Source organism: Eptatretus burgeri, chromosome 12 (assembly GCF_056783735.1).
Source record: "Eptatretus burgeri isolate ZD-2024b chromosome 12, Ebu_testis_v1, whole genome shotgun sequence".
In the NCBI taxonomy this organism is placed as follows: domain Eukaryota; kingdom Metazoa; phylum Chordata; class Myxini; order Myxiniformes; family Myxinidae; genus Eptatretus; species Eptatretus burgeri.
This window is the reverse complement of record NC_140972.1, coordinates 39,038,637-39,065,035: the sequence shown is the minus strand read 5'-3', so window position 1 is coordinate 39,065,035 and position 26,399 is coordinate 39,038,637. Positions and strand designations below refer to the sequence as shown.

The 26,399-nt window shown below is 43.0% G+C and overlaps 2 protein-coding genes across 8 annotated transcripts in view; one reads left to right on the top strand and one right to left on the bottom strand.

The window, feature by feature from the left end:
- The window catches only part of LOC147015456 (interleukin-27 subunit beta-like), a 100,824-nt gene extending 92,650 nt beyond the window's left edge, over positions 1 to 8,174 (bottom strand). For 5 of the 6 annotated variants that reach the window (XR_015050344.1, XR_015050345.1, XR_015050343.1 and 2 more), the window contains exon 1: positions 8,037 to 8,174. The gene's annotated coding sequence lies outside the window, so the exon portion shown is untranslated. The remainder of the gene's footprint in view (positions 1 to 8,036) is intronic. The other variant, XM_085850221.1, reaches the window with a different exon arrangement.
- A 25-nt stretch (positions 8,175 to 8,199) lies between these two features.
- LOC147015455 (uncharacterized) overlaps positions 8,200 to 26,399 on the top strand; it is a 96,220-nt gene continuing 78,020 nt past the window's right edge. Inside the window, exons 1-2 of one of the 2 annotated variants that reach the window (XM_085850218.1) lie at positions 8,200 to 8,347; positions 22,606 to 25,341. In XM_085850218.1, coding sequence (XP_085706344.1) covers positions 22,731 to 25,341 — 2,611 coding nt within the window. In that variant the 5' untranslated portion in view covers positions 8,200 to 8,347; positions 22,606 to 22,730. The remainder of the gene's footprint in view (positions 8,348 to 22,605; positions 25,342 to 26,399) is intronic. The other variant, XM_085850217.1, reaches the window with a different exon arrangement.

Here is a 26,399-nt window from a genome sequence, read left to right as displayed (position 1 = left end):
TTGAGAGATAGGGCCAAAAACGATATATAGCATGATATTTTAAAAAATGTATTGGGCCCGATATGTTTTTGTGGATCAGGCGTTGCGTGGCGGAGGAATGCGCTCTTCCGAGTGCCCTTCTAGTTGTATATATAACGACGCATGCGCTTTATCAAAATTAAATAACATCGCACTTCTGCTAATACATGAAATGTGGGAAATAACTATCACTATACAATGGCTTCTACTCTCCCAACAATCGATGGAGGCCCTCAATGTCAGACATGCGATAAGAGCCATCTATCTGGATATATGTCGAACTTTTGATGCAGCCTGGCATCCCGCCTTACTTTCCAAACTCTCTATCCATGGCATCCAAAGCCAACTCCACTCTTGGATTACTGACTTTCTCCACTCTTGTAGCCAACACGTGGCTCTCGATGGAATCCTTTCATGTCCTCACCCTGCTATGGCTGGAATGCCCCAAACCAGTGTTCTTGGCCCTATCCTATTCCTAATTTTCATCAACCATCTTTCTGACTCTGGAAAAGAAAATCCTCTTTTTCTCTATGCTGATGACTCTGCCTTCTGCTGTACCATACCTCATCCTTCAGACAGGCATGCAGAGAGCATCTTCCCTCGCTACAGAGCTGGTCAAACACTTGGAATATGTATTTCAATCCTGACATCCATCCATTCCCTGGAACCATACTCTGTAGAGTTGGTACTGATAAAGCAGTCTCCTGAGCTATTGCGCACAATCCTGGACAGGTCGCCACTCCGACAGGATACTCAAATGGATCAATCATCCCAGCAAGCTGGTACTCATTTTGCCAACCCCAGAAGGATGACAGGCTGAGTCAGCCCCACTTGGAATTAATTAATTGGCCAAGCAGGATTTGAACTCAGGAGCCTAGGATCCCAAGCCTATCACCCGAAGCATTAAGCCAACACCAGGCATATAACCACAACCTTCATCACCCATGATGTACCAAAGATTGTTCACACCATCTAACAAAATCGGAGTCGAGGGTGTGTCCAGAGGGGGAGGGGTTGCCCCTTCAAATATGCATTGGCTTTCTTCTCAAGAACTACACATACAATTCAGATGGAACTTCACCACAACCTTTATCACCCATGATGTACCAAAGTTTTTACATGGCATGAAAAAAAAAATCCAGAGATATTTACTTTCTTCTCCATTACATAATTTGTGGGTCATGCATGTCCAACAGTTTGTTGTTGTTGTTGTTGTTGTTGTTTTTTTGTTGTTTACACTGTCGAGGCTCGCATGAGAGCCAACACAAAGAATGGGGTTGGTTACACAGGGTAAAGAAGATGGACACGACAGGGACTTTCAGGAAGGAAAGCAGGAAATTTGAAGGAGGTGGGTTTGGGGTGGATTAGTGGGGGTGGAAAAGATCGTGGTTTTGGATGGGGGAAGATAAGAGATGGTGGTGAACAGCTGTTTTGAAGATCTAGAGGGAAGAGTGGGATTGAAGAGTGTGGGAGTTTATTCCAAAGGTGGGAAAAAGGGGGAATGAAAGAGTGAAGGTGAGCAGTGATTCTTGATTTTGGTAGTTTTACCATAAGGGGGTTGCTGGCAGACGTTTAGCGCCCTGCTGCAATATGGAGGGGAAATATCTAAGACGGGGGGGGGGCATTCCGGAGAGGAGACAGTCAAAGACAGAAGGACTACAGACCTGCCTGTGGTGTGAGAGTGAGAGATCCAAAGACTCAGCCTCATCGCGGGAGATACCAATAATCCTAAATGCCTTGGTTTCCACAGCGTGAAGCTGAGAAAGGTGAGAGGCAGGAGCACCAGCCAGAGGGGAGAGCAAGCAGAATTCCATCAGACACAAAAGCTTTGTATTTGGTCAGGAGCTCAGGGATGTCAAGGAAGGACTTTGCACAATGGAGGATGTCCAGTCAGAGACTGGCTGTGGAGGCCAGCTTGGAAATGTGGCTTTCCCAGGAAAGATCATGGCAGATAGTGAGACCCAGAAGTTTGAATGAAAGGACTTGCAGAGGATTGTTGAGAAAGTAGATGGGGGGTGGGGGATCCAGACGGTCCTTTCGGAGAGACATAGTGAGAGTGTGATATTTGTCAGGATTGAAAGACATGTTCCACGTGTTGGACCAGTTTGTGATTTTAACCAGATCTGCAGTGAGCGATGAAGCTGCTGTTTGCCGGCCTGAGGGATGACAGATGGTACGGCAGAGGGTGGAGTCATCAGCAAAGAGATAAGGAGGATTTTCCAGAGAGAAGGACAGATTATTGTTTAAAACCAGAAAAAGAACAGGGCCCAGAACGCTACCTTGAGGAACTCCAGCCTTGACAGGAAGAGTGGATGAAAAAACTCCATTTAGGGCCACACGTTGACTGCGACAGGAGAGGAAGTCTGCGAGCCATGAGTGGAGATAGTCTTGGATACCATAGGAAGAGTTTGGTGAGCAGGGCAGGGTGCCAGACCGTGTCAAAAGCACGCGATATGTCCAGGGATATGGCTGTGATTTCATGTCCAGCATTGAGGACCTCCATCCATTGTTGGGAGAGCAGAAGCAGCATATCCAGGGTAGAGTGACCTGGTCTGAAACCAAATTGAAAATCGGAAATCAGGCCATTGGAGAAGAGGAAGGATTTAATGTCTGTGGCGATGATAGATTCCATAACCTTGCTGATGATTGGGAGAAGGCTGATTGGTCTGTAGTTGCAGGGATCTGTTTTTGCACCTTTTTATGCAGGGCAGTAATGTTTGCTGATTTCCAAGCAGATGGCAGATGACCTTGAGCAAGTGAGAGGGTGAATAGAACAGAGAGAGGGTGAGCAAGAGCAGAAGAGCATGTATTTAGGACACGTGGGCTGATGCCGTCTGAACCGGTTGCAGAATCTGAGTCGAGGTTTGACAGCAAGCTCTCCACCTTGTCAGGAGAAAAGGACACAGAGTCCAGGGACAGTTAGGTGCGACTGGGTAAGGTGGGTACAGAAAGCAATGGGTTTTGGACACAAGATTTCAATGCAAACACCGAGTTTAGGCATTCAGCCTTTTCACGTGCGGTATCAGCAGTGCGGCCATTCGAGGTGAAGGAGGGGATGAAGGGGGAACATACACCAGAAACAGATTTGATTAGACACCACCAGGATTTGGAGGAGGGAGAGACATTTGAGAGTTCAGACTTGAGATGAGAAAGATGTTGTTTTCTGGCTCTCCTGAGGGTAGATACACAATTATTCCGTGCTTTGTGGAAGGAACTGAGATTACCCTCAGTTGGGTTTGCTTTCCATGAAGCAAAGGGAAGTTGTTTCAGGACAACTGCCTCATCACAAGCTTCAGTAAACCAAGGGCAGGAGAAAGTCAGACATAATCTGCTTATGTCTGCTTCAACCTGCCAGTCGGCTTGGTTGAAATGCCAGGCTCGCCCGTGCTGAGGTGGTTCTCTAATAACAGCCAGAGAGATGTCCACTTTGACAAACATGTAGTCAGAAGAACAGATTGGAGCTTAGGAAGAGCAGCAGATATTTTCAGGGAAATTTGTCAAAATCAGATCCAGAAGAGATAGAGTACCATTGGTTGAGATCCGGGTCGGAAGGTTGACCGATTGAGTCAGTCCCAATGAGTCGCAGAAAGCTTTTGCTGAAGTGCCATGACAGGTGAGAGAGGTACCCACACCTAGCCAACTGGCATGATGACAATTGAAGTCGCCACATATGAGGAAGAGAGAGTTTGGATGAGAAGATAGAAGCTGGTCTCCAAAGTTCTCGGCATTATTAGTATATATATATATATATATATATATATATATATATATATATATATATATATATATATATATATATATATATATATATATATATATATATATATATATCCATGTTTTCGGATTGTGAGGTGTAAATGGAGTCATCACTCTTTGGTGGACGGTACAACACACATATAAACATGAGGTGGGAGTGGAGGGGAAGCCATAGCCATATATATTCTTGGGAGTGTGGGGAGTGAGGGCAGTGCATGGAGAGTGAGGAATAGAGTCTTTGATGAAGAAAGTAACTCCTCCAGCAGGATGAGGCTCAAGTCTGTCATACTGGAGGAGGGAGTAACCAGGGAGAGATACTTGGGAGTCGGAGACGTCTTGAGGGAGGAAAGTAGGCAGATAATGTCTGGTTTGTCATTTGCAACCTGCATGGAAAGATCTGAAAGGTTTTAGCGAAGGCCCCTAATATTTGACGTCCACACTGTTAATGAAGAGGGACAGGAGGAGGCTTTGGGTGCAGGGGATGGGAGGGGAGGGGGAGGGTAGGACAAGGGAGGGGGGGAGGTAAGAAGAGTTGTTGAATGAGTGTGGGGATTGCAGAATAGCTTGGGGAGGGGGCCGGATGAGGAGCAGAAAAGGCTCTGTGGTGCTGGGGGAGAGGGAGGGGGCAAGAGAGGAGGCAGAAGGCAGTTGATGATTTGAGGAGGTGGAGAGATGAGATGGAAGTTAGAGAGCAGGGAAGGAGGCAGCTTTGTGGATGAGAGGGGGGCAACTTTGAGAATGGTGAGTGAGGGGGTTGAATTGTGGGAGAAGGGTGAGTGGGGAGAGTTGAGGGAGAAAGATGAGGGGTGGGGGCTTGGAGGGAGAAGTGTGTGATGGTTGCTTTGAGAGGGAGGGGTGAGAGGGTGAGTTGGCACTGAAGTTAGAAAAAAAGAATGGTTGATGGAAAGCGAACACTCATAGCAACCTGTGGTTATTAGAATTTTTAGGTCAGATGCGATTAAAGACATTTCTTGATGTATGCAATAAAGGCAAATTAAGAGAATGGAGAGAAGAAATGCTGTAACAATTGGTCTTATGCTGAAGTGCCATGGCAGGTGAGAGAGGTACTCACAACCAGCCAACTGACATGATGACAATTAAAGTCACCACATATGAGGAAGAGAGAGTTGGGATAAGTGGATATAAGTTGGTCCATGTTTTCAGAGAGCAAGATGTAAATGGAATCATCACTGTTTGGCGGATGGTGCAATACACACTTTAACATGATGTGGGAGTGGAGGTGAAGCCGTAGCAACAGGTATTCCTGGGGGTATGGGCGAGAGAAGGCAGTGCATGGTGAGTGAAGAATAGAGTCTTTGATGAAGAGAGCAACTCAGCCACCAGGATGAGACTCAAGTCTGTCATACCGGAGGAGGGAGTAATTCGGGAGAGATACGAGGGAGTCAGAGACGTCTTGAAGGAAGAAATTTTCTGTTAAGCAGATTATGTCTGGTTTGTTACTTGCAACCTGGATTGAGAGATCTGTCAAGTTTGAGCGAAGGACCCTGATGTTTGAGGTTCACACTGTTGTTCCCTGGTTATCATATCCAGCCGCTACTAGGTGAGTGCCCAGGGGTATTGCTCCTATGTTTGGAATGTTGGTATTTGGTAATTTACTTGATTTCCATGTTGTTCAGGCCAAAATCGCTGAGTACTGAAGTGTGTGTGTGTGTGTGTGTGTGTGTGTGTGTGTGTGTGTGTGTGTGTGTGTGTGTGTGTGTGTGTGTGTGTGTGTGTGTGTGTGTGTGTGTGTGTGTGTGTGTGTGTGTGTGTGTGTGTGTGTGTGTGTGTGTGTGTGTGTGTGTGTGTGTGTTTGTGTTTTTTCGGTCATTAAGCAGAACATATCATTTTCTTTGTTCACCCCACCTACTCCCCTCACCTTTCTCTCTTGCCTCTCTTTTCTTTTCTCTCTTGCCTCTCTTTTCTTTTCTCTCTCTCTCTCTCTCTCTCTCTCTCTCTCTCTCTCTCTCTCTCTCTCTCTCTCTCTCTCTCTCTCTCTCTCTCTCTCTCTCTCTCTCTTTCTCTCTTTCTACCTCTCTTTCTCTCTTTCTCTCTTTCTCTCTTTCTCTCTCTCTCTCATCTCTCTCTCTCATATCTCTCTCTCTCATCTCTCTCTCTCTCTCTTTCTCTCTTTCTACCTCTCTTTCTCTCTTTCTCTCTCTCTCTCTCTCTCTCTTTCTCTCTTTCTACCTCTCTTTCTCTCTTTCTCTCTTTCTCTCTTTCTCTCTTTCTCTCTTTCTCTCTTTCTCTCTTTCTCTCTTTCTCTCTTTCTCTCTTTCTCTCTTTCTCTCTTTCTCTCTTTCTCTCTTTCTCTCTTTCTCTCTTTCTCTCTTTCTCTCTTTCTCTCTTTCTCTCTTTCTCTCTTTCTCCCTCCCCTCTCTCTCCCTCCCTCTTTCTCCCCCCAACCCTGAATATTCCCGGCAGCGATGAGACGAGTTGTATTTGCTAGTTATGGGAACATGGAGAACATGAATTAATAAAATGTACAAGTTTTTTTTTTTTTTTTTTTGAACTGTTGTGTTTATCCAGTTTAGTTTGAGGACAAAGCGAATGCAGACGGGCTTTGCATTTTGAGATTTGAAAATCTGGGTTGCCTTTAGGAAATTTGTATCTGAGGCCTGAGGGCCACTGTCGTGTAGATGTTTTGTTTTTGATGTACCTACCATACTCCACAGTTGGTGCTGCCGAAGCAGTTTCTTGGCAAGGGTTAAACTGGGTAGTTAATTGCCGTTGCCTTCACATTGTTGTTTGTCCTTGCTCTCTCATTTTAAAATGCTGAGCATCAAGCAAGGAAGCGCACACGTACTCTTTCTTTACAAAGTTTTTGATCCGGCTCAGCCTGGGTTTGAATCACCGAGTGGGCTACCTCCCAGACTCAGAGTGGATGCTCTACCCATTCTGCCAGCAAGTGTGATGGTTTTATAACACACACAAGAAATAAAGGAACACGTCCAGAGTCCACGTTGTCACGGTCATATTTTATACACAAAGATTTATTACCTCTGCCGCCGAAGGTGGATGGAGGTTATGTTTTCACCTCTAGTCTGTCTGTGTCTGTATTTTTATCAATCACCTTCAGGTCACAATTCTAAACTGATCATCATGAAACTTTACCAACTTGTAGAGGTAATCCTAACTGAGAAGCATATTTATTTTGAGGTCAAAGGTCATGTTGAGGTCAAGTTTGTAACATCGTCATTTTTTAATCCGATTGACTTGAAAGTTCAATAGGATTTGCATATTGCATCACTGAATTGGGAGAAACTATTTTTGAGGTCGAAAGGTCAAAGATCGACTCAAGGGCAATCTTCTAAAATCATCAAATTTCATCTGAAACGTCATCAGTTTACATCCGATTAACCTGAAAATTAAGCAGCAATTTTCAAAAAAAAAATTCCATCCGATTGACCTGAGCTTTGATTCAGATTGTCAATATTAATCTTAATGAAATGGATAATTTGATGTATCCATGGCAACCTTTGGAGAGTGGGGTGGGGAGGGGGGGGGATTTTGCAAGTTGGTTGTTTGTTTTTTGAACAAAATATCTCCAAAAGTTGTGGACGGATTCCGACGGAATTTTGGGGAGAGTATGGGTATGTGACACAGATGAAATTATTGGATTTTTGGTGAAGGTCACAATCCGAATCCGGATTTGAGAATTTTTGAGCGATTTTTTTCATCATTGAGAGATGGGGCCAAAAACGATACAAAGCACAATATCTCAAAAAGTTATGGATGGATTCAGATGAAACTCGGTGAATGAGGTTACAAGAACAAGGCGATGAAATTTTAGTTCAAGTCCCAAACTAGATGCGGCCTATCAGTGGGACACAAAACTTAAAACGAATCAGCCTGCGGAGGTATGCACTCATACTGAGTGCCCCTCCAGTATTTCAGTCGTTAACACCTTAATTGTGTTTCGAATAAATGACATCTTCTTGAGCGGTGTCCGTGTTCGTCACCATTTGTTTAAAACCAAGTGCCCGTGACCTGTGCTGCCTTCTGCCGACACCTTAGACCAGTAATCAAAATTTGCCGTGTACACCTGTTCATGATGATGTCAACATCGGGTCCACCAGTCAAGCTGCGTACCATGTAGAGCTTACGTTGCTTTCAGGGTATACAAATCCCCCCCCCCCCACAACGCCATATTAATGTTTGTGTATCACAAACACGGAAATATGCTCGGTGAGAGAGCCGTGCTCCTTGTCGTTCTTTGAATGGCGCGTCCTGCATCACAATGACACAGCGTTCTGTCTTACCCAGCTCTCGCGGCCATGTGGGGCTCTCAGCACTGATCCGTGCTCAGCGGTCGGAGCAATGCAGCCCGTACGAAGAGGACCGGGGAAGGGTGGAACAGTCCTCCCGGGAGCCTGACGTCACACGACTCTGTGCTCGGCGAGCTTGCACAGTGCGCTCCTTTGTGAGGGGCCGCCCTTTACCTCCTCGTCACGATCCTAGCACGTTCGCCGTGCGGTCTCCGACAGGGACGTCAGGACGCGCCACATGATCCCGGGGATGTAAAGGTCGGCGTCAATTGCGAGGATTTCTGCAGGATGTCTGCGTAGGCTCGGTGAGATTCCGATGTCTTTGTGCAGCACTGTATTCATGGGGGATGTGATTTATTCATGGCGATGTTATTGTGCGAAGACGTGCACGCGCGCACACACACACACACACACACACACACACACACACACACACACACACACACACACACACACACACACACACACACACACACACACACACACACACACACACACACACACACACACACACACACACACACACACACACACACACACACACACACGTATTATATGTCCAGCCGGCGTTGTTTCATGGGTTCTGTTTTGTTTCTCTCTCATATGCATTCCCCATCTGAGCCGCTGATTTGTGATGCTGGAACAATATTACATCACGGTACGTGTACGTACTGTTATTTACATCATTAATTATTGCGTACACAGAATAGAGTATCATTAATTACTCTGAATAAATCGCTGGTAAAATCGAAATGATGTCACCATCGTGGCCACTGCGATATTTTTTTCTGAACTGGATCATTTCCAGGACCAACACCAAGAGATCGGATCAATGAGCAGGGCGTCCGTCCGTCCGACCACATCATGGTTTACATGTGACTGCGAGGTCACCCTGGCAGGCTTTTATTTCCTACCGTAATGGAAGACTCATCGACAAAGGAGCTTATGCATGTCTAATGAGCAAGGCATTATCATCTACACTCTACAGGGTAAACCAGAATTCACTACTAAAAGCAAGATTGCATTTAACACGTAATATGATTGGTTAGATAATAATAATTCAACATGATTGATGGGCTCGGTTGACCATATTTTCAGTACAACAAGGAGCTGATAGTCCAGGTCCCCCTTCTTGTGGGTGGTATAATGAGGAATAGATCTGTGTCAGGTGAAAACTAAATCTTGAACGGTTTTTGAAATATCGCGTACACAAACCAAATTACTGAGAAGGTTGCCATGGCAACAGAATTCAACCAATCACTGCCGTGATGTAATCAGGTTGAGATAATGTCATGACGAATAAGATATCCACACCATGAAAGCTAAATGTTTATAATGATTTTTGAAATGTCTTGGACACAAAAGTACATGGACAGATGGACGATCGTGCAGTCGGAGCTCATTTTAATGTCCCCATCTCTGACGTTGTGGAAGGGAAGGGGACAAAAATAAAAAATAAAATTCTCATTTTCTGTTTCGTCGTGAATTCTGGGACACCCTGCACAACACGAAAATGATTGGCAGGGGTAGAGAGAGCCATCTTGCCAAAGCTTAGATGGCGCATGCGTATTTGCCCAAAATTTGCTGTGCAAAAATCGAGGTTTCATCAAGGTCACAAGGAAGAAGGACAAGGTCTCAATAAAACCTATCGATTCTTAATTATATTGATATAAAAACAACAGGAAATATGGCTACTTTCAGCGAGCTGAGCGAGTACCATGATGTCTGATGCTCAAGGTGCACATCGAATGGAGAAGTCCTGACGTAAATCCATCATGAAAATGCGACGCAACTAGTTTTCATTTGCCAGGACTTCAACAAAATATCGACACCAAGCAGGATAAAAAAGAAAACCTGACAAAGAGCAATGGAAATCCTTGTGAGCCAACGGCCATCCATCTCTCGTGTCCAACTATGTCTGCGGATGTCCTCCTGCAGTTGCGTTACTATGTTTTTTTAATGAGGTTGGTGGCAGGATTTGCACTCTGGCCACCGTAAAACCCTTCATTGCGCAAAACACAAAAACGCAAAGAAAATTGAAAACCCACTCCATGGGAGTATCTCCTGTGCAGCTGCCCTCCGCAGGTCAGCTCACCGGATGACGGGATTGGGACAGAGCCTTCGGGACCCCCACTCTTTGAGGACAGAAGGAAAACCACAGGGTAATATTCCCACGTCAGATTGCGGTGGTATGTATCAGGGTGGTGCTGAGGTGCAGACGGCAGTCTCCTTGGGTTAACCTGAGGCGCTTCGGGTGGGTGCCTGGAATGTCCTACCCACAAGAGAGGATGATCACCTGTCTCTGTTATCATCTGAGATCAAGCGTTTGAACATTGGTATTGCAGCACTCTCAGAGGTTCGGAGACCGGATAGTGGCGAGGAGATCATTGTGGGTCGTTACACCTACTATTGGTCTGTTCGCTCTGATGGTTACCATGCACAAGGAGTTGCTGTAGCTGTGTCCAATAAGCTGACTCCCACGATAATTGAGGTAACAATGGTCAATGAGTGTATTATGAGACTAAGGATTTGTCACTCCTTGGATGTCATTTCCCTGGTCTCTGTATAGTGTATATGCTCCGACTGAGGTGAGTGATCTCGCTGTAAGGATGCATTCTATGCCACGTTCGAATTTGTGGTTGATCACTTCCCCAGGCGAGATACAATTCTAGTCTTGGGGGATTTCAATTCATCGACTGGAACTGATAGGGATGGTTATGAGACGTGTGTTGGTCCCCATGGGTCTGGAACTGTGAACCAGAATAGCATGAAGTTCTTTGACTTTGCAAGAAGTCATGGACTTAGGGTTTGCTGGTTCATGGTTTCAGCACCCACAAGCTCATCGCTGGACTTGGTATTCCAACGCTGTTGGTGGGGCAAAGGAGATTGACCATGTGCTCCTTGATGGTCGCTGGAGGATGATCCAGAACTGCAGGGTCTACCGGAGTGCTCAGTTCCTCAATACCAACCACAGGCTTGTGGTAGCAACTCTGAAGTTCCAGCTTAAATCTGGATGAATGGTTCCATCCTAGCCTAGGCTGGAGGTTGGCAAGCTCAAGGATGAGAAGGTAGCTGAGGAGTTTACAAACAGGCTGAGTGGGGAATTGAGGGGATCTGGGTGCTTTTGGGAATCCCGAGGAGCTGTGGAGTGCCTTCTGGAGCACCATTTTTTATGTTGCCGGAGGATTTCATGGAACTCACCGGAGGGTGAAGAAGAATTTTGTCTCTCAAGGAACACTGTATACCATTGACCAGAGTCACAGGCTTAATGCCAGAGCTAAGCTATTCAGGGAGTTGAAGTGTTAAACTGTCCATGCGCTGAAGGTGGATGTGGAGGCCTATGTGTGAGGAACACGTGAGGGGGTGGAGCATCACCTGTGGTCAAGTGATTCTCATGCTGCTTTCAGGGGAATTTGTTCATTGAATTCCTTCAAATCTGTCCATCAGTGTACTGCAGTTATAGCAGAGGGTGGTAGGCTCTTGACAGAGGAGTCCAAAGTGAAGGCCTGCTGGGCCAGTTACTTTGAGCGGCTGTACCAGGCTGATCCACAAGCTGTTGAGTTGGACGTCAGGGGTGTTACAGTCCCTACTGCTGACCCTCCAATCAACTGTAGTCCACCTTCATTTGTATAAACACAGGCTGCGGTGAACCGGTTGAAATGGGGTAAAGCTCCTGGGATCTGTGGCATCCATGCTGAACTTCTCAAGGCTGGTGGAAATGCTGTACTCATGTCATTGCATGCAGTTCTGAGCTGTACCTGCAACACAGGCATCATCCCAACTGAATGGAAGAGGGGCCTTGTTGTCCCTCTCTGGAAAGGGAATGGTGATCGCCAAGACTGCAACAACTACCGAGGGGTGACGCTGCTCTCAGTGCCGGGCAAGGTCTTTGCTCGGATAATTCTTGATAGGGTTCGCCACCATCTGCTTGAGCACCAGTACCCAGAACAGTCAGACTTTACACCAAAGAGGTCAATGATTGACCATATCCTTGCCCATCGGGTCCTCATCAAATACAGATGAGTTTCGGCAGGGGCTGCTCACAGCCTATGTTGATCTCCACAAAATGTTAGATTCAGTGAATCGGGATGCCCTCTGGAGAATTCTCGGTCTTTGTGGGGTACCACCAAACTGATCAATGTGAGTTCTGAACTATACTATGTCAGAGAGATCAAGCTGCGGTGCATTGTTTGGGAATGCCAAGATCTCTGACCTTGATTTCGCAGATGATTCAGTCATCTTTGCGGAGACTCTGGATATCCTATTGGGGGCCCTTGATGTGTTGAATGAGGAGTCAGCTGCTGGGATTATGGGTTTCCTGGGTCAAAACTAAGATCCAAGCTTTCAATGCCATCTCGGATGCTGCTATCTTCTCTGTACCTGTTTGTGGTGAGAATGTTGAGGTCACGGAGAGATTCACTTACCTTGGCAGTGATATTCATGTGTCTGCTGGCTGTGAGCCAAAAGAATGCTTCTAAAAATGTGGACCTTTGGAATTTGGGGGGATGGTGCATACACACCAAACACCCCGCCCCCACCCATGGGTGCAGGCCTGTGGATCCATCATTTGTGGAAGCACAGCTGTGCCACTGATGCATTGCACCTGTTACCAGTAAGATGGTACTCTGATACTCATTTTGCCAATCTCAGACGGATATCAGGCTGAGTTAACCCATCTGGTATTAATTTCAACAGCTCAACAGGGTCTTAAACTCAAGATGCAAGGATCTCAATCTAGTCACCTTCACCATTAAGCCAACACCAGGGTTCACAAATAACTAATTTAATGTGTTAAATAAGGTGGTGTAAAACATGGTGCGTCAATGGTGGTAAACTTCCAATTCAGTGGGGTTTCGTTTTTCTACAGCCTTTTAAACTTTTACTTTATTTCCATTGAATTACATATTTGAACACTGTAGAACACAAATCACCTTCTTGGTAGTTCCAAAAATCTTGAGTTTAGCAGTACTTGGGCAAAATATATGTTCCACATAATACTGGATGTTTGCTTCGTGCATCTTTTTCACAAAGATCATTAAAAAAAATCATTCGTTTATCTGAGAATAGTAAGCAGAAGGATTGTTATTACGTAAATGCATGGATAAACCTCATTGGCGATGAAAAAGTGAATATGTCCTTCACTTTAAGGCCCGGTCACACCTTGACGTTTTAGCCAGCGATGGCAACGTATTAAAATGTATGTAAAACGCTGGCTTACGTTGAACTTTTGATGTTTTTTTTTAAAGATCCGGACGTATTCATAGCGACTTGGTCTTATGTATAACGCATTGGTAACGGACACAGAACGTTTCGTTGTGTTATAGATAACTTATACCAACGAATGCTGAACCTGTTGTCGGCCTACACAACCGATGCCCAACGATAGTCTAACTTAGGCATAGTGCGTTGCACGCATCGCCGACGATGTCATGACGTAGCCTATTAAAAGGCTGACGCACAACGATTCGAATCATAACTGCCGTAGAAATGGAAGTGTCAACATCGCGGTCACACCTTGGCGATCTTGCCAGCGTATGCCGACTTAAGAAAAATGTCTAAAACGTTGGGGCACGTCAAATACGGTATGAGTAAGTTTGGTATAGGTGAGTACAACGCTAAAGTACGCTATCATACGTCGTAGTAAGTAGAGTACGTCAAGAAATTTTAAACATGTTCAAAATTTTACGACGTACTCGGCGTATGACACACGTTCCGCATGCGATGGGGATAAGTTTTACACACGATATGTGGACGCTTACACACGTCCACAAACGCTACTTATAAGCTACTCAAAAGTCGAAACACGTCGCAGTAATGTCTTTTTTACGCGAAACTTATTTCTAACTTGTGTTTGACGTGCTTTGAACCAATTCTTTACGTAGTCCCAACACACATCGACATATGTAGACGTATTCCAATGACGTCTTCCGTTCGACAAAAAAAAAATAAATGAACGTGTTTCTAACTTACAACTGCCATATAAAGACGTGTTCCCAGCGGTTTTGGGAATTGGTATATAAAAATGCTGCTCATAAAAGGGGAACCCAACAGTGTTTTCGAGTCCTTTTTGAGTCGATGTCCATGTCAGCAGTAACAGTATCAGTATCAGTATCAGTATTAGTATTAGTATTAGTATTAGTAGTAGTTTGTTCATGTTGGCAGTAGTAGGTGAGTGTGAGGGGGAGGGTGTGGGTTATGATGGATCGTCCTTGCGTTTAACGATTTAAATGATAAACTCAACGATTTAAATGGCTGCATCTCCACTATTGAAAGTAGACGCTTGCGCTCAACTATTGGATTTTTTTACACTCAACGACTTTTAAACGGTACCACTCAGCTATTTTCATTGTTTACAATGAACGATTTAAATTGCTGTCACTCGCCTTTGTTTTTTGACACTGGGGTTTGGAAATTTGAAGCGTTTCTTCTGAACGTGTTAAAACGCTCAAACTCGACTATTTTAAATAGACGCTGCTGATGGACAATTGGAATCATAGCCAAGCTAGACATCGAAGTGTGAACATCCTCGTCATGCCGAAGAAAAGTTTGAAGAATGCTGCAAATAAGTGTCCTGGCTGTGGCCGTGGACGCTGACGCAAGGACGATCCATTATACCGACGTCTTTCAGCCTATGAGTAACTTAAAAGTAACGTCTGTCGACGTGTGGCAACGATCGCGTAACGTGCCAACAACACGTTAATCATAGGTTAGAAATAAGTTTCGGGTACGCTAAACATTACCTCGGCGTGTCTCAACTTATGATTAACTTACAAGTAGCATGTGTTGACGTCTGTCAACGATCGCAGACCGTGCATACAACTTGTGGCCAGCGTAGCGGAACGTGTGAGTCATACGCCGGCATACATCGTGAAATTTCAAGCATGAAAAAATTTGAGGACAACCAAAAAGTACAACGTTTAAAGCCAACGTACAACGACGTATGGCAGTGTTTTTTTCAGCGTGCTCTCAATGTTATCAAAACTTACCCATAACGTATTCAACGTGTGCCAGCGTTTTAGAAAAAAAATTCAAAAATCGGCATACGTTGGCTAAAACGTCAAGGTGTGACCGGGCCTTCAGCAGTCGTTAAACTTTCAGTTTAGCTGTACTTTGGAAAAATTGTGCACTGTCTCGACCAATCACATTTTCCACTCGTGCTCTCAAGGTGGGGAAACTATGAGATTCTTCAACTTTTTCTTCCAATAAACTGTGTTCCATAAATAAAGTCCCATATCCTTTACTCAGGACTGCATGGGGTAAGGTGTTCTATGAGCTCTCAAGTTCGGCTCGTGACAATGCCGTGACCATAAAGAAACTGCTTGAGTGAATCCAATATGAGGGAAGGTCCTCGGTCGGAATGTAATAATAATAAAAATGATTGTATTTATATAACACCTTTTCCCAATGCATACAAGGTGGGGGAGGGGGAGTAGAGAGAGAGAGACAGACAGACAGACATAAATTAGTCTTCAGGCACTTTTGAAAGATTAAACTGTCGTTATATTGACCCTTGCCAAAGGAGAGGATATTGCATTCGGGTCCATTTGTCTGTTTGTTTGTCCACACAGAACTTCAATGTTTTTAACCGCAACCGCTTGTCAGATTTAGACAAAAATTTTTTTTTTTTTTACCATCGGAGCGATTACTCATGTAGAATGTTTTAGTGACAATTATGACATCATAGGTTACGTAGTGTGGCAGCCATGTTGGACAAATGCAAAAACTTTGGTCCTCTATCTCTGAAAACACACCGAGGAAAAAAATGAAACTTGGCACATGTCAAGTGCTCTTCATTGGAAATATGTGATTTTTCATGACGTCATTGGTCCCTTTGTTATGACGTCATAATTGTATATGTACAATGCTACATCTGATCATTATGAAAAATTTTGAAGGTCATCTCAGGATATAATGGTCCACAGAAAAAAAAAAAACTTGATGACATCATCAGTCATGTGATTTGGCAGCCATAGTGTTTAAAAAACAAAAAACCTTCAAAAATATTCTTCTCTGAAGTGGTTGAACAGATCAAAGCGAAACTTACATGTATGACCTCCTATCCATGAGGAACAAAAGGTTCACAATATGACATCATAGGTCACATGGTTTGGCAGCCATATTGGATTTACCCGAAAACCTATAAAAAATCTTCTTCTCCCGAACAGCTGTACAGATCGAAGGGAAACTTCACACAAATTTTTCTCAAGACATAGATGTACAAGTTTGTTTGGGAATAATTGATCGGTCACGTGATTTTGGCAGCCATATTGGATTGAAGAAAAATATTAAAATTATGTTTTCTCTGGAACCACATCATCAATCGAAGTGAAACTTCAAAATTATGATCTTGATGTGATGCGGAATACATGTTTTAAATTTCAACTTGATCAGACACATGGTTTTGCAGCCAGAATTATTTAATTTTTTGATATGGGGTTTTTTTGAGGGGGTGGGGGGGGGTTGAATAAGGCTCACTTACTTGGCTGTGCCTGGATGGGTTTGAGGGTAAAGGAGTAGCAGCTTATTCCCGAATCCTATCCAGGTTCCTCCTGTTGACTTCATCTTTGCTTTTTGCTTGTTTGGGTTCCTTGACTACTGCAATGCAGGACTGTACTTATTTGGTCTTCCATTTGGTTTGAATTGAATTTATTTTAATCCCATTCTAAATTCAATTCAATAATAATAAAAAACGTCATGGGTCAGGGTCAGGCGTCCAATCAAAGCGGGTTGCATTAAAGTGGGACGTCTTGGTACCCGGTCATCAATGCCAGCAGTTATAAAGTGGCAGTTCTAGTTATGTCTATTATTCATTAAGTAACACACCAGTACACAAACACCACACAAAATGCACCTTACAAAACATTGCAAACACCACACAAAACAAGTCCTGGCAAGGGTCTGAAATCTCTGCTTGCTCTTTTTCTTGTTCTCATTGAAATTGGGAGTTTGTTCCAAAGCAGAGAGGCAATTGAGTGAAATGAACTATAGCCCACTGCTGTGGAATTTATTGTATTGTGGAATTTATGTGCACCAATTGGGAGAAGCTGCTGTAGAATGAAGTAAGGTATTCTCTGCTGTGGAAGACATGATGAGATGTTTGCTGGAAGATGACAAGGACTTGAAAGTTTGAATAATTATTCTATGTTGTATTCTCTCTGTCACTGGGAGCCAGTGCAATTGGCTAAACATGGGGGTTACATGGGACCATTCAGGTTGCTGAAATATCAAGCGAGCACACTTGTTCTGCACTTTCTGTAATGAATACAAATCCTGTGTAGCGATTCCACCAAGTGATGAACTGTCATAATCCAGCCTTCACCGACAGTGGCCTGCAAAAGTATTCACCCCTTCCAAAAATGCTACATTTTGATGAACTATGTAAAAACTGTGTTTTTAAATTTAACTTTTTTATTCATAACTGAAGAGATCAAACTAAACACTGTTATAGTTGAAGGAGGTTACATGTCAAGAATACTTCAAAAATCGTACAAATCAAAATTCACTGGTTGTAAAAGTATTCAGCCACCTTTTGCAGCAATGACTGCTACGAGTCTTTTAGTGAAGATCTCTGCCAGCTTTACACAATGAGATGGTGAATTTTTTTTCCATTCTTCACATGACAATTGTTGTAGTCCTGCCAAGTTTGATGGGGATCATCGATGGACTGCAATCTTCAAGTCTCGCCATAAATGTTCACGTGGGTTCAAGTCAGGGCTTTGACTGGGCCACTCAAGAACATTTATTTTCTTCTTATTCAGCCACTCCAGTGTGTCTTTAGCTTTGTGCTCTGGATCATTGTCCTGCCAAAATGTGAATCTCATTCCCTGTTTCACATTCATGGCTGATTCAAACAGGTTTTCATCATGGATTCTCCTGTACTTTGCACCGTACATTGTCCCTTCTATCCCAACAAGCTTGCCAGTCCCTGCTGATGAAAAACAGCCCCATAACATAATGCTGCCATCACATGCTTGACAGTGGGGGTGGTGTTAACTGGGTGATGTGCAGTGTTAGGCTTTCGCCAGAGGTAGCACTTTCTATTTATACCAAAAAGTTCAATTTTTGTCTCGTCTGAATCCAAAACTTTTCTGCACAAGCCTGCAGTATCATTAACATGCTTTTTCACAACCTCCATATGAGCTTTTCGGTGGTCTATTTCAGTAATGGCTTCTTTCTTTCAACCTATCCATTAAAGCCAGCTTTGTGAAAGGAATGGGATCTTGTTGATTGTTGAACACTGACCCCATCTCGGACATAGAGCCTTGCAGATCTTTCAAAGTCATTGTTCGATTTACAGTGACATCCCGAACCAGTTTCCTGCTTACATGACTGCTGAGTTGGGATGGGTGACCTGCAGTGTGACCACTCCTCATTTTCATAAATGCCAAGATGAGCCAATGAAAAAGCCAAGAATTCACAAGGTTTCGGAAAAGCGATGGTAATAGAAAACCTATACGCCAAGAAAACCTATAGAAAACCAAGACGCCAAGGTGAACAACGAATAGCCAAGATCTTGTGATAAAAGCCAAGGAGTGGTCACACTGGTGACCTGATCTGGGTGGAGTATGGGTGCTATGATACATCTTCCATTTCTTGATGATGGATTTCACCGTACTCAAAGGGATAATAAGTGACTTTTAAATCTTCTTATAACTCTCTCCTGAACGGTGCTTCTCCACCACTTTATGTCTGATTTCTTTGGAAAGCTCCTTGGTCTTCATGTTTGCCTTGTTGGTTGACCAAGTGAGTTGCACCCATAGACTCCTATGGAGAAGGACTGAAACCTCACGATCTCGGGGTTTGTAACTTGAGTCTGAAGGATTAACTTGAGTCCGGGGCTAAAATGACTTCTAGAAGGGCTAGAGACATGATCTCGGGATCCATAAAGGGGTTTTTCAGGACCGCGAGTTCAATAATGTCATTTCAACACCACCTGAGGTCATCTTCTAGGTCAAAAGGTCATATTTCAAGGTCAAATTACTGAATTTTGGTATTTTTTGCCCGTTTTTGTGTCTAACTCATAAACGGTGAGAGATGTCTGATTGTAATAAGATGCAAGTGTGTAGAGCTGTCAAACTTTGATATTTATTGTCATATATCGTATTACATAAACATTATATGCATGTCACAACACTATGCCTATTACAACTATGTCTATGTCTATCACTAGTTAGAGAGCTTTTCTTACCTCCTGAGGCATCCCAAAGCTTTTTCTTTGTCACTTACATTGAGGCACACGAGCTTCCTCATTTCACCTTCCTTCTGTCGCAGCTGCATCTTATGTTCAAACCTCTTGATCGTCGCCAATTTGATACTGATACGATGATTTTCACAATGCAGCTTCACAACATATCACCCAGTGCATACAAAATGATTCGTCAATCCGGCTTAATCATTCTACCATCAACAAAAAAGGTAAAACAGATGCTTGCTAGTAGTCAGCAGGACTCCAACCTCAAAACCTTGTTCGACCAACTTAAACCACAGCAGCGTTTGGTCAATTTAATGTTTGACGAGATAAAGCTGGTCGAGACAATGCAATTTTCTGGAGGGCATGTTGTAGGATATGCTCAAAATGCAGCAGCGGGTGGTGAACACGAAATGCTTGCTTCACATGCTATGGTTGTTGAAGTTGCCTGCCATTTTGGTGGTCCACGCTATATTCTACGCATTTTGCCCTGCAAAAAACTAACTGCCGATCAGCTGAAGGAACTCCTTATCGAACCTGCATCAGCTGTAGTTGGTGCTGGCGGTACTGTGATTTCTTTGATATGTTACAATTGCAATACCAACCGCAGTGTTTATTCAAAACTTGGAGGACCAGGAAGTTGCCAAGTGCTGTCAATTCAAGAGCAATCTATGTTCTTAGTGTAGACTACGTGCACATCTTCAAAAATGTTCGCAACAACTGGATTACTGTTGATGGCAAGACACTCTTATTTGTCGTAGATGGTAATGAGTACAAAGCTTACTGGAGTGATATTCAGAAGGTTTATGAGATCGACCGGGCTACTCCTATTCGCTTAACCAAGCTAACGCACACCGCTGTTTTCCCCAAGCCCCTTCAATGCCAGAGCATACCATTGGTATGCCAAGTGTTCAATGACAAGACTGTCGCTGCTTTAAAGACCTTCAAGGATTCACTGGGTATCAGCGAAGGCACAATCATCCTCACCCAGATAATGAGTGAGTGGTTCAAGATGATCAATGTGAAAGGCCGTTTCTCAGCTATCCATCTGTGTGACGAATCCAGACAGCCTTGGACAGCAGACTGTACAAGTTTCACTCGGCTGGAGCAGGCCTGCCAAATTATATCTACCTGCGTATGGCAAGGAGGTGGTGGTCGTAAGCTGAAGCTAACTCAGCAAACTGCTGAAGCCTTCACTGTGTCCACACGTAATAATGTGGATGCTGCCAAATTGCTTCTGGCAGAGAAAAACTTTGACTACGCTCTTCCTGCTATATTTGCAGATGAAGCCTTGGAAAAGTTTTTTGGCCAAGCCAGGCAAAGAAGCGGTGGAAACTTCTACATTGACGTAGTTGACATTATGGCTGCAGCTAAAATTGTAAATTTGTAAACACTCATTAAGCATGACATTATGCCCGAATCTAGTTCTTGTGTGACTGATTGCAACAAGAACTGGACAACTTCCATAAATCCAGAAGAGCGAAGTGAACTCATTGACGAGATTACTCCTCAAGACACTCAGGATCTCTTGGGGTCTGACGATGCCCTTAAGCATAAAGTAGTTTATTTGGCCGGACACCTTGTTCATAAATATGGCGATAGCACTAGTATGGAGGAGATCATTGATGATGAAGATGGTAACGAGGTGTCATCTGAGTTTCTAGATAATTTGAATAGAGGTGGATTGAGTGTACCGACTATGTCAACCGTCTTTTTTGTACATAATGCCTATAATTTGTATGACAAGACTAAAATGCGTTGCCGATTTCATTTTGCTCAGCTGTTATCCTCTGCAGATGCACCTTTTGCTTGGAGTAATGCTGCATGTACTACTTTAGCTAACATTCTATTGAAAGCTCATGTCCTCAATGTAAGTGACAAAGAAAAGGCTTTGGGATGCCTCAGGAGGCAAGAAAAGCTCTCCAACTAGTGATAGACATAGACATAGTTGAAATAGGCATAGTGTTGTCAGGTCAGGTCAGGTATGGGAGCATGTGCCAGAACAGCGCGTCGCTGCGTCGTGTTGTGATAGTGTTGTGACATGCATATAATGTTTATGTAATACGATATATGACAATAAATATCAAAGTTTGACAGCTCTACACACTTGCAACTTATTACAATCAGACATCTCTCACCGTTTATGAGTTAGACACAAAAATGGGCAAAAAATACCAAAATTCAGTAATTTGACTTTGAAATATGACCTTTTGACCTTGAAGATGACCTCAGGTGGTGTTGAAAATGACACTATTGAACTCGCGGTCCTGAAAAACCCCTTTATGGATCCCGAGATCATGTCTCTAGCCCTTCTCGAAGTCATTTTAGCCCTGGACTCAAGTTAATCCTTCAGACTCAAGTTAAAAACCCCGAGCATGGGAGGTTCCAGTCCTTCTCTATAGGAGTCTATGGTTGCACCTTAAAACTCCTGAGATAAGTGGGGGAGTTTAATTTTTAAGTTAAACCACTGATTACAGACAGGTGAAACCTATTGCACTTATTTTATAATCTTTCAAACAAATAATTTTCTCCTGAAGTGATTTAGGCTTAATTAGGCGAAGGGTTTGAATATTTATACAACTGAGAATCATCTGAATTTCTCTGTAATCGTATTGTTCTGTTAATCAAACTTATTCACATTTTATCTGCATTCAGCTTTATCACTTTGGAGTAGTTTATGAAAACTCTATGTATTAAGTTTGATTTGAAAGCATCATGAAATAAGCTCAGGAGGCATCAAAATGTGAAAACTTTGGACTTTCACAGGCCACCATAGATCTTGAGCTGGGGGTTCAGGTGGGAACACCAACAACAGGTTGCAAGGACTGAATCCTTGATTAAATCTTGTCTATGCAATATATATATATATATATATATATATATATATATATATATATATATATATATATATATATATATATATATATATATATATATATATCATGTTTGTAAAATGACATTTTTGTGCAAGAGACCTTTGTTTTCTTTTTCGATGGTCTTTTTCAATGTTGTTTTTTGGGGGGGGGTATTTTGTGACTTTGAAAATAATTATTGCAATGGTAAAATGCTGAATTAGAATGACACATTTCCTCTGAATACTTAACACATGCTTAATGTGGTCAGATTGTCATGCATGAAACAGAATTTCATAATAATAATTACAAATCATAAATTTTTTGGTAGTCTCATGTAATATTTTACAACAATGCAATGTTTTCTGAAAGATTGATGATTTAGAATGAACCTGAGCTGTAAATGTTGTGATGACTTTTTCTTTGTTTCCATTCAACTCTTTGATGAGTTGAATGTGTGTTTTTTGCAATGTTTCAAGTTTATTTATGCATTGTGTTTGTTTTTCCTTCTCTTTTTTTTTAGATAGGAGACTACACAATGTGCCACAGCCCTGGAGCAGGAGCTAGGACATTGCCTTTGCTGTGGTGTAGGCCTGGGCAGAGGCAGGACAGTGTGAAGCCCATCCTGCTGAACATCTTGATACTGCAATGGACAATTCTCTGATGCGGACCTATGAAACATTGATTGTCCATCATATTCCACTAGTCCATAGGGCAGTTTCTACAAAACACAACGCCTTAAACATGGGCAAACAACCTTCATCGTATGGCTTGCCTGACCTGAGCTCCAGTGGAACCATCTCGTGGCCGGGCAGACAAAGGGATCGATCGCATTCCCTTCCGAGCAGAGATTGCTCCGTTGTCAACAAAACCTTGAATGCTAGGGACAACCACAGCCCCAACAAACTAAAAAGTAAAGATTTGCAAGAGTGCTGCGATTCACTGATGTCACATGACAATGAAAACATCAATTCACCTTGCTTTGATCAGGGTTCAACCACCGGTACAGAGGTTGGGTGCTTGAATACCAATCGCAGATCGAGGGCAGACCATGTTGGCCATGGCAAGGCCAGGAGACGACCATTTAGAGCGGCATCCTGTCCTACAGGACAAAATGATAATGATGTGAGAATAAAAAGACATTCTTTGCAGTATCACCGCACTGATCATCCAGTCATGAGATATGTGAACAGCTTGGATGGTGAGACTGAAAGACATAGTTTGCATTTCACACATGAGTCACTGGAGGAGACTGAAGAAGAGTTGGACAATGAGCAGAATGATAAATACATTTTGACAGATAAAGAAACTGGCAAACATCTGTGTGATACAAAGAAAATGTCCATTCCAGCAGGATATCCTTGTCTGAGTGAGAATTCCTTTGATTTTGATGGCCAATCCACAGAGAGTGTTTCAAAGAATCTTTGTACAGAGGACAATGACATCAGCACTTCTGTTTGGTTAAGCTTCACATCTTCCAGCAAGAGCCAGGTAGAGGACAAAAACTCTCAACAGTGTGATAGGAGATTAGACAGCTGTTACGTTACCTGCAGTGACATCAGTTGTTGCATTTGTAGCACCCACGGGAGAAACATCAGCTCCCAGGAGGACCTTGTGGCTGAGGAATTTGATTGTTTTGGGGAAGAAAAGAGTAATCTGTATGAACAGCAGAGAGCAGCGATTTGTTCCAGTAGCTCCATGCAATGGAGCCCTCTTGAAAGTGAATCTTTCTACCTGGACCTGCAAAGTTCTCCATGTGATTCACAACCTTTGTTAAACAGTAGTGAGGCTGAGTCCTTCACCTCTTGTCCTCAACTGACATCACCCGCTGAGGATGATGGTAAAGACAGCAACTGCAATGTACAAGGTTTATATCATGAAGAAGTTGACTTGGGAATTGAAGTTGAAGAAGTACGACCGCCTCCAAATGATTTACGTGGAGACGCTCGCTTGGTGCAGGCCATGCAAAACTACTACAGACTTGTGACTGTAGACTTGTCTGCACATTCAACACCAATTGGGACAGCTGCGTGCTCCTCTGCTGAAAGCAGTGCCTCATCTGAAGAGCTATACCTGCCCTCTGTCACCCCTGTGTCTGAATATTACCTGTTTGAGCGCCCTACACCCAGTGTAAAAGTCGATCATCATGACGATGAAGATAAAACAGATGACCATGTCAATTGGGAGGAAGACAACATTGTGGAGGGTATGCATGAATCTGTGAATGCATTTATTAATCAAATTGATTTCTCTGTTGATAAAAAATATTCTGTTCATGATGAAGAACCTGTTTTTCATGCATTGGATGTTGTTCAGCAGAAGGAATCAATGAATGGAAAGGCTGTATGCCAATGTGCAACAAAGAAGCTTTTTCCCCTAAAGCTTTGTTCAGAAACTAAAGAAACCATGACTTCTAAAGCAAAAGGTGTAAAAACACCAGACCTGACTACATGGTTTGCAAGAAGTAAAGCTTTAGGGGATGTGAAGAAAGAAGCTTCAAATTGTGCTCTAAGCCAGCTGCAAAGTGAGCCAACAACAAATTGGATAGATCATTCAAAGGAGGCATCAAGCATTCTCAACACCTCGACTTGTAAACCAAAGGAAGTTTCAACATCTCATAGGCAGCGCTCAAAAAGCTATGATCAGAGTCTACGCAGAAAGCCCTTACAAGGTGTTGTCTCATTTGAGCGGCTCCTGAGTTGTCCAAGTCACTTGAGTAGTGAGCTGGCATCAAATGAGTCAACACCTCAACGATGTGTCACTTCCTTTGCAAAAATTGCTAGAGCAAAGAAAAAGGGACTTGGAACTTCACCACCTGTCTCCAAACACAATGAATGTGCTTCTTTACAAATATCCCCAGTGGAGGAGGGTCCACTGGTGTCACATGTTTCTCCAGATCTTCAGCATGTGAGCACTGGGTCACACAGCTCTTACGGTGAGAACTGTTGTGCTTTTGCTGGTTTACAAAGGGAAACCACGAAAGGAACAGAAGACGTTTTCAACAGCACACATCTGTGTAGTCCATGCCAGAATATGCCATTGATAGATGGTGCTTGCAAACAACATTCATTGGAGGATCAGCCGAGTTCGACACACAAATCGAAGGTTAAAATTCCAGTTCAAGATGAAGGTCACAGCAACACTATGAATAAAAAGCAAAACTTTTGGTTGAGTGACAAATCTGCAGTGGATAAGACAAGAAAGCAACAACTGGAAGATGCTTCTGAGAATCTCTCTGAAGAACATCAGCTGCTCACAGGTAAAATGACCAACAATTTGTTGTGAATAGTGCTTGGTTGGTCGTATATCAATGTTACCACCTTCCACGTAAGGGATTATACACAAATGAAATGGTCTCACAGCAAGCTTGATTGGTTTACAGTATACATTGCAAATTATCTCTGCATAATCATCTGCTTAGGTTCTGATATGATAGAAAGAAATTTCGCTTTGATAAAGCTGTGACTCAAAGTGATAGATAACTCACAGTGCATTCGTCAATTGCTGATGAAAACATTTTGTTGCCAGAAAAAGCACTACATTATGCATTTTCTTGTTCTCCTTTTAAAGGTCCATATTGTTCCCACATTATTGTGGGATTGGCAAGGGAATGTCTTGGGTTTAAGTATTTCATGCACCAGCTGGCCAGATCTGATGTTTGATTACCGGTGGTAGGAATTTGTAATTTGTTCATGGTGCCGGCAAAAACTTGTTGACGACTCTTCAGGAATGACACCGTGCTATCTTTAACGTCCACCAATCACCAGTGCTGACAGATAAGTTGGATCGTCGAAAGTGATGGAAACCATGATCGGAGTCTCAGCGGTCCCACGTTAAACCGTATCGCTCATGTATGTTCAATTTTTAAAATACCAAACAAAAATACACGTATTTCATGCATATCTTCACCATCATCATAAACTTCAACAAATCATCGTCACAAATGGATTATTCATATTCAAAATAAAACTTTTCACAAATTGAGTAACGTTCCCGATGCTGAATTGCGATGATGCACAACATCAATTATTTATCCCAAAAGCATCATCTTTCCATTCATAAACTCATTTACACGTCAGAATGCTGAAACACTTGTCTTTTGGTTGTTCAAACCCAAGCATTTCAACAGACTCGAAACTATACAGTTTAGTCCATTTTCCTCAAGCTTCACAAACATACAGTCCAAAGACCAATATTGTGAGAACTAATTTGTAACAAATTCAACAGTATATACGGTTACATGACATCGGTCGCATGGACTGCACTACAATTTGTCATAAGAAAGAAAAAATGATAACTATGATCCAAGTATCGTCA